The sequence below is a fragment of the Austrofundulus limnaeus genome, unplaced genomic scaffold, assembly GCF_001266775.1.
Source record: "Austrofundulus limnaeus strain Quisiro unplaced genomic scaffold, Austrofundulus_limnaeus-1.0 Scaffold2428, whole genome shotgun sequence".
Lineage (NCBI taxonomy): Eukaryota > Metazoa > Chordata > Actinopteri > Cyprinodontiformes > Rivulidae > Austrofundulus > Austrofundulus limnaeus.
This window is the reverse complement of record NW_013954830.1, coordinates 1-7,915: the sequence shown is the minus strand read 5'-3', so window position 1 is coordinate 7,915 and position 7,915 is coordinate 1. Positions and strand designations below refer to the sequence as shown.

General features: G+C 40.9%; 1 protein-coding gene across 1 annotated transcript; it reads left to right on the top strand.

Moving 5' to 3' along the window:
• The first annotated feature begins 860 nt into the window (after positions 1-860).
• Positions 861-7,590, top strand: serpinb1 (serpin peptidase inhibitor, clade B (ovalbumin), member 1). The gene is made up of 7 exons (XM_013999720.1): positions 861-1,109; positions 1,887-2,063; positions 3,674-3,811; positions 3,893-4,010; positions 4,093-4,235; positions 4,317-4,484; positions 6,944-7,590. The coding sequence occupies exons 2-7, from the start codon at positions 1,896-1,898 to the stop codon at positions 7,346-7,348; spliced, it is 1,140 nt and encodes a 379-aa protein (XP_013855174.1). The 5' UTR covers positions 861-1,109; positions 1,887-1,895; the 3' UTR covers positions 7,349-7,590.
• The last annotated feature ends 325 nt before the right edge of the window (positions 7,591-7,915 follow it).

Sequence of the window (7,915 nt, the reverse complement as noted above, 5' to 3'; positions counted from 1 at the left end):
CTCTACAAACTTCATATTGTCACACAATTACCCTTATTACAAACACCTGCTGACTTGACAAGCACAAACTGGTATAGAAAACACATTTGTACTTGGTCATGTTACACTTCATTCTGCAAGTCCATTGCTGCAGGCAAAGCCATGCTGCAATGACATGCTACATGGCAATGCACACTTGTTTTTACATCATAAAAACCCATGTCTAGTTTGTTCTTCTTTCTTGTTTATTTATTACAAAATCAGAATTCTTTTGAAGATCGTTGTTTTAATGATCGAGGTTCAAAATGTTGAAATGCTGACAAATCATTTGATGAAACATTTAAGCTTTCTGTTAAACATCATTAAGAGACCACCATGGACCGTCGGCAGGTCCAACAACCGTTCTAACAAATGTCGACGCTCCACGCTGTGTCTGCTCTTTGTTAAAGTTTTATAAGAAAATATTTTTTGATTTTATTCCTTTCTAAGAACTGTGAGATAAGGAGGGAGGGTTGAGTCTAAAGGTTGCTCTGATTCAGATATAATCAGGTTTCAGGTAAACCTCAGCAGACGGGTGGAGACGAGACGTAATCCCCGTCAATAAATCAAACACACCTTTCTGCTGACGTTCACCTGTCCGTCATGTCCTCCTTGTTTTAGTTTTTAGTGTTTATTTTATTTCCTAGTTTATGAGGTTCTAATCATTGTAGAAAAAGTTTGAAACTCAAGACGATTAAACCGTTGGTGAAGGGGGGCAGTGAGGGACCTTTATATTTTTCGGGGTGGGCGGCGTTAGCCCCCCGGCCCCTCCTCCTGGTGACGCCCCTGCCTGCTGCAGCGCAGTGACGCAGCCGCAGCTCCGCGGGTTAAATCCTCCCAGCTCCGCTTCCTGCCTCCAACAAATCCCGGGGTTTTGTCGGTGTTTATCGCGCAGTCACGCGTCCCACCCCACAGACCCACTGCAGGTCCACTAGACCCAGAAACCGGACCGGGACTCGGTTCTTCAGCAGCGTGAGCAGAGGAAGTCCGCCGGAAACAGCCTGCAGCGGGATTTTATCCTTTTTTTTTTTTTTTTTTGTTTCCTTTCACTTTGAGTTTGTCTGAGCAGCGAGCTTCAGGTGGAAAATCAGGTAAATAAATCAGATTTTTTTATGAAAACTTTATTGATAAACATCAAATTCAACTGATGCTTTGTTTGTTTCTGCTTAACTTCAACTAAAACTGTGAAGAAAGAGTCCAAGGTAAACATTCAAGTTCTGCTTTTATCTATTTTCAGCAAAGTTTTTTTCTTTATTTTTAGTGTTTTCAGGTCTGATGAAGTGTCGGAGCAAAAACATTCACATTAATCAGAACAACGTTACAGAGGAACAGCTTGATTTGCCAGTTTTTTAAACTTATTCTATTTTTTTTATTTAGAAATTTATTCATTTCATTTGTAACATAAAATAAAGATCAAAAAACGTGCAATCAAAATAAAATCAAAAAATGAAAGGCGGCAGTTTTTATCAGTTAGTTTCCAATTAACAAAAACAGGCTGAGATTTATTTATTTATTTTTTTTATTTTAGAAACCTCTTTTTCAGTCTTATCAAACCAAATCAAAGATTATTTTATTGTTTAAAACACAACTTTTATTGACCTGCAGTGTTTACGAGCGGTGAGAATAAACTACAGTTTACACAATAAACTGTAATTATTAGGAACAGGTGGTTTACAGGTGAGGTTACCAGAAGTAAAACTGACAAAATAAGTTTCTGTTTGGAAAAAAAATTCTTGTTGTTTAAAGAAGCAAATAAATAAAAGTTGAGTTGTTTGGCAGCGAGTGCAAAAAGAAATGAAGGGTGGCTCAAGACTTTTGCACAGTCGGGTCTTTATGTCTCGTTACTGAATAGATTTTTCCGTCCACAGAGAACCGTCATGGCCGCCATCAGCAGCTCGAACACAGACTTCGCTCTGGAGTTGTTTCGCACCCTGAGCCGGGCCGACGCCACCGGGAACCTCTTCCTGTCCCCGCTCAGCATCAGCTCGGCGCTGGCCATGGTCTACCTGGGAGCGAGGGGCAACACGGCGGCTCAGATGTCAAAGGTCAGCGGCRGCCTGAATGTGAACCAGAGCGAGGTCACAGAGAACCGTAAAACCACTGAAAGGACCTGAGGCGCTCCTGGTCCATGTGAAACCAGCAGGTTCAGATCAGATGTGTGCTCAGGGCGTGGCCTGCAGGAACACCTGGACTCTGACCTGACTTTAACACCTCAGGAACAAGTTCAGCTTTGTTCACCGAGAAGCAGAACGCCATAAAAATAAACAACTTCCAGAAGAACAGGAGTTTCTGAACACAGACCAGTTCCTCTCAAAAAGTGTCTTTGTTCCAGAAACCTGTTCTCTGTTTGTTTAAATAGATTAGAGTTTGATTAATTGACTTTGTGTCGGCCAAAAGACAGGGGTTCTTTATTTAGAGCGGAAGCTAAACCAGCAGAATAGAAGCTACAATAAGCATATCGTAGGGTAAAACCAGCAGAATAGAAGCTAAAATAAGCAGATCGTAGGGTAAAACCAGCAGAATAGAAGCTACAATAAGCAGATCGTAGGGTAAAACCAGCAGAATAGAAGCTAAACCAGCAGAATAGAAGCTAAAATAAGCAGATCGTAGGGTAAAGCCAGCAGAATAGAAGCTAAAACAAGCAGAGTGGAAGATAAACTGAGCAAACGTAAAGCTAAAGCGAGCAGAAAGGAAGCTAGCACAAACAGAGAAGAAGCTAAAACAAACAGAATAGAAGCTAAAGCCAAAAGAGAGCATGCTAAATGAGCAGAACAGAAGCTAACATGAGCCGAAAGTAAGCTAAAACCAGTAGAATACAAGCTAACACAAACAGAGAAGAGGCTAAGACTAGCGGAATAGAAGTTAAAACAAGCAGAATGGTGGATAAAATGAGCAAAAGAAAAGCTAAAGTGAGCAGAAAGGAAGCTCACAGAAACAAAGAAGAGGGTAAAACAAGCAGAATGGAAGCTGAAGTGAACAGAAAGGAAGCTACCGCTAACAGATCGGAAGCTAACGTGAGCAGAAAGTAAGCTAAAGCTAGCAGAGCAGAGGCTAAAATTAACAGAATAGGAGCTAAAGTGAGCAGAATGGAAGCTAAAGCCAACAGAGCAGAGGCTAAACTAAGCGGAATAGAAGCTAACGTGAGCAGAGAGCTAAAATGAGCAGGATAGATGCTAAAATAAGCAGAGTGGAAAATAAACTGAGCAAAATTGAGCAGAAAGGAAGCTACCGCTAACAGAGTGGAAGCTAAAATGAGCGGATGGAAGCTAACGTGAGGACAAAGTAAGCTAAAGCTAGCAGAGCCGAGGCTAAAATTAACAAAATAGAAGCTGAAGTGAGCAGATTAGAAGCTAAAGTGAGCGGAACATACGCTAAAGCAGCTGAACGATAGTTAAAAGGAGCAGAACAGGGGCTAACAGCAGGGAAAGAATTACTGAAACTAAAACCAGCTCAACAGTTTCTTCAATTAGTCAAAACCAAAGCTAAAAGTATCAGAATGGTGACTAAATTAGAATCGTCTGTAAAAGCTGATTGTTGCTAAAAGCTAAGGGGAACATCAGAATGCTGACTCAGCATACAGACTTCACATCTGTTTTTATCTGTTTAAATCTTCTCCATTAGTATTATTAATATTATTTTTTTATGTATTTTTAAGGCTCTGTCCTTCAGCTCTGGTGAAGACATCCATGCAGGTTTCCAGACTCTGAACGACAACATCAACTCTCCGTCGGCCTCTTACATCCTGAAACTGGCCAATCGTCTTTATGGAGAAAAAACCTTCAATTTCCTCCCCGTGAGTGTTTTTTTTTTTTAGGAAGCATTCATCTGCTCTTTTTATCCTCCCTGTTATTAAAAAAAGTTTTTCTTCTTGCAGAAATTCCTGCAGGAGACTGAGAAGTTCTACCAGGCGACCCTGGAGGCCGTGGACTTCATGGGGTCTTCAGAGGACTGCAGGGTCCAGATCAACAGCTGGGTGGAGCAGCAGACTGAAAGTCAGAACCTGCAGCAGATCTTTAAAGCCGTRAAGCGTTTCTGGACTGGASGTGAAYGTTTCTGTTGAATATCTCGTTTCAGATAAGATCAAAGACCTTCTAAAGCCGGGCATGGTGGACTCCATGACCAGGCTGGCTCTGGTGAACGCCATCTACTTCAAGGGGAACTGGATGAACCGCTTCGACGCGGCCAACACCAAGGAGATGCCCTTCAAGGTCAACCAGGTAACGCTCAGGTTACAGCGGGACTGAAGCTGAAAGGATTCCAGGGGTTCTGAYGGTCCCGTCTCCTGTTCCTCCTGTCAGAATGAGACTAAAACGGTCCAGATGATGTACCAGATGAAGAAGCTGCCCTACAACTACATCCCTGACCTGGAGCTGCAGATCCTGGAGCTGCCGTACGTCGAAGACGAGCTCAGCATGTTCGTCCTGCTGCCTGCGGCGGCTACAGACGGCTCCGACCCGCTGCTGAAGGTACGCAAAACAAAACAAGACAAAAAATTTATTTTTCTAAACATGATGTCCCAGTGGCTTTCAAACCCCAAAACACATTATGGCAAAGGCTGGTTCACCCCAAAGATCCGGTGCCCCGGCACAAACAGAGCAATGTTGTATATGCTGTTAAGTGCCAGGAGGACTGCGACCAGTTATACATCGGGGAAACAAAGCAACCACTGTTCAAAAGAATGTCCCAACACAGACGAGCTACATCTAATGGCCAGAACTCTGCAGTTTTCACTCATTTACAGGCCAGCGGTCACTCTTTCAGAGATGAGGATGTTCTCATTCTTGATAGAGAGGAACGTTGGTTTGAGAGAGGAGTAAAAGAAGCCATTTTTGTGAAGAAAGACCATCCATCATTAAACAGAGGTGGAGGCCTCCGTTTTCAGTTGTCCCCCTCCTACAGTGCTGCTATTGCCAGTATCACTCCACCCCCTGTTAACAATAAGTGTTAATTAGGTGTCAACGATAGCCATGTGATGTATCAGTCACATGGAGGCAGGGCTTAAAAGCCTGAATTTTGCCTGAAACTCTCAGACTGAAGAAGTCTCTTGGAGGAGAGACGAAACGTTTCATTAGAGAAGAACCCGTCCAGAAGACCTATACTATTTTTTTCTTTTTGATTTTTTACCTGGATTACTGAGATGCATCAGGACAAGACAAAAAATATTTTAAATCCTCTTTTGTTTTATTTTAACATTTGCTTTTTACTGATACTTCTTCACACTGTAATCAAAACGTTCAGGTCAGTCAGGATGTGGCTGTAGTCACATTTGGCTTTTGTGACTAAAAATAAATAAATAACTTAATTAACAAAACTTTTCTTCATAGAAATACGTTTAAATCTCTTCAGTTCATTCTAAAACATTGTTCTTTTAAAAATCTGCTTCAGGATACTGCTTCTGTTTTTGTCTTTTTGTCACTTTTTTGTTTTAACTAGCCTTTGGCTAATTTTAGTCACCGTTTTGCTACTTTTACGTAGCATTTAGCTACTTTTGGCTAAGCTTTTGAATACTTTAAGCTTTTTGCTTTTTATTTGACACTTTTAATCATTTGCAGCTACTAGCCAGCCTTTTGCTACTATAGTTAGCTGTTTGTCACATTTAGTGAATTTGCTACTATAGTTAGCCTATTGCTASTTTTAACCAATCTTTTGGCTAGCTTTTGGATGCTTTTAGCTTCTTGTTTTACTTTTGATGCTTTTAGTTTGCGTTKTGCAACTAATAGCCAGGCTTTTGCTACTATAGTCAGCTGTTTGCTACTTTTAGTTAACATTTTATATCTATTAGCGGCTAATAGTTCCAAAARGTTAACTAAAAGTAGCAAAAGCCTTTTGCTACTTTTAGCGAACCTTTTGGCTAGCCATTGAATGCCTTTAGCATCTTGCTAGACTTTTGATGCTTTTAGTTTGCCTCTTGCTACTATTGGCCAATGCTGTGCTACTTTTAGCTAAACCTTTTRCTACCTTTGGCTAGCCTTAGGACACATTAACTTCTTGCTTGCTGTTTAATACTTGTAGTTCATCCTTTTGCTACTTTTAGTTAGCATTTTGTTGCTTTTAGTCAGCTTTTCGCAACATATCATCAGCCTTTGGATGCTTTTAGCTACTTGTGAGACTTTTAATGCTTCTAGTTCAGCCTTTTGCTACTTTTAGTTAGCCCTTTGCTGATTTTTAGGTAGCCTTTTGCTGCTGTTGGCTAGCATTCGGATCTGTTTGACTTGCATTTGGATACTTTTAGCTAGCATTTTGCTATGTTTAGCCAGCCTTTTGTTGCTTTTAGTCAAGCTTTTGCTACATTTTTCAGGCTAGCCTGTGGATACTTTTTGCTATCTTTTGAATACCTCTGGCTAGCTTTTTGCTACTTTAATTTGCTAATTTTAGCTAAACCTTTGCTACTTTTGGCTAGCCTTAGGATACATTAACTTCTTGCTCACTGTTTAATATGTGTAGTTCAGCCTTTTGCTACATTTAGTTAATGTTTTGTTGCTTTAAGCTAGCCTTTTGCTACTTTTGGCTAGCCTTTTGCTGATCTTGGCTAGCATTTGGATCTGTTTGACTTGCATTTGAATACGTTTAGCTAGCATTTTGCTATGTTTAGCCAGGCTTTTGTTGCTTTTAATCAGCCTTTTGCTACGTTTGCCAGGCTAGCCTGTGGATACTTTTGGCTCTCTTTTGGATACCTTTGGCTAGCTTTTTGCTACTTTTAGTTTGCTACTTTTAGCTAAACCTTTGCTACTCTTGGCTAACTTTAACAACTTTTATTTCAGCATATTTCAGCTAAGTCATTCAGCACCAGGCTGTATTTAAGCAGAACTGTTGATTCTGTTGGGTCCTTGAAGAGGACTTTAGCTCTTCGAGCTGCAGCTCGAACGTTCCGAGCTGCAGCTCGAACGTTTCGAGCTGATAATGACCAGATTTTTTTGTGTCGCAGCTGGAGAAGGAGCTGACGCAGGAGCGGCTCAACGAGTGGACCAACAGAGCCAACATGGACGTCCAATCAGAAGTCCTGGTCCACCTGCCCAAGTTCAAGCTGGAGGAAGAGTACGTGCTGAACGAGCCTCTGGCCACGCTGGGCATGACCGACGTGTTCTCCGACAAGGCCGACCTGTCGGCCATGAACGGAGAGGGCGGGCTCTTCCTGTCTACGGTGGCCCACAAGGCCTTCGTGGAGGTGAACGAAGAGGGAACGGAGGCGGCGGCGGCCACGGCCGGCATAGTTTCTTTCTGCATGTTGAGGGAGGAACACTTCACAGCTGATCATCCCTTCCTCTTCTTCATCAGGCACAATAAGACCAAGTCCATCCTCTTCTTCGGCAGGTTCTCCTCTCCTCAGTAGACGGAAACAGCCGAGGAAGATGGAGTAGCTAAAAAAATAAATACGCTCCTACAATCAAATGAAAGTTCTGCGCTCTGCTGGTTTGTTTATTAAAACCCTGCAGTGGAGCAAAAGTTCTGAAGCACTTAAGTGTCCTTTTTTGTGTGTTTTTGTGTTTTTAATGTGTACACATTGAGCTTTCAGGAATGTACACACATGATAAGGTGCTTTAATCTGAATAAAAGGCCAAAGTTCTGAACAGATTTGTGCATCTTATTGTCATGAACAGCTTGTCAGGCACAGATCAATCGAACAAAATCAATTAACATTCATTTAAAAAGCTCTTTATRACAACTAAAATGTGTTAAATGCTTCACAGTAAAATGGTCAAATAACTACTGTACAAATAAAAGAAATTTAAATTTCATTTACATCAAAACTACATTTTTTGTCTATTCAATATATTTATATTATTTTTTGTATATATACATATTCAAAAATACTTTCCCAGTGGGAAATTAGTTAAATATAATATATAGAATAATATATTTTATACATTATATAAACTTTGTTATTCATTTTCTAAAC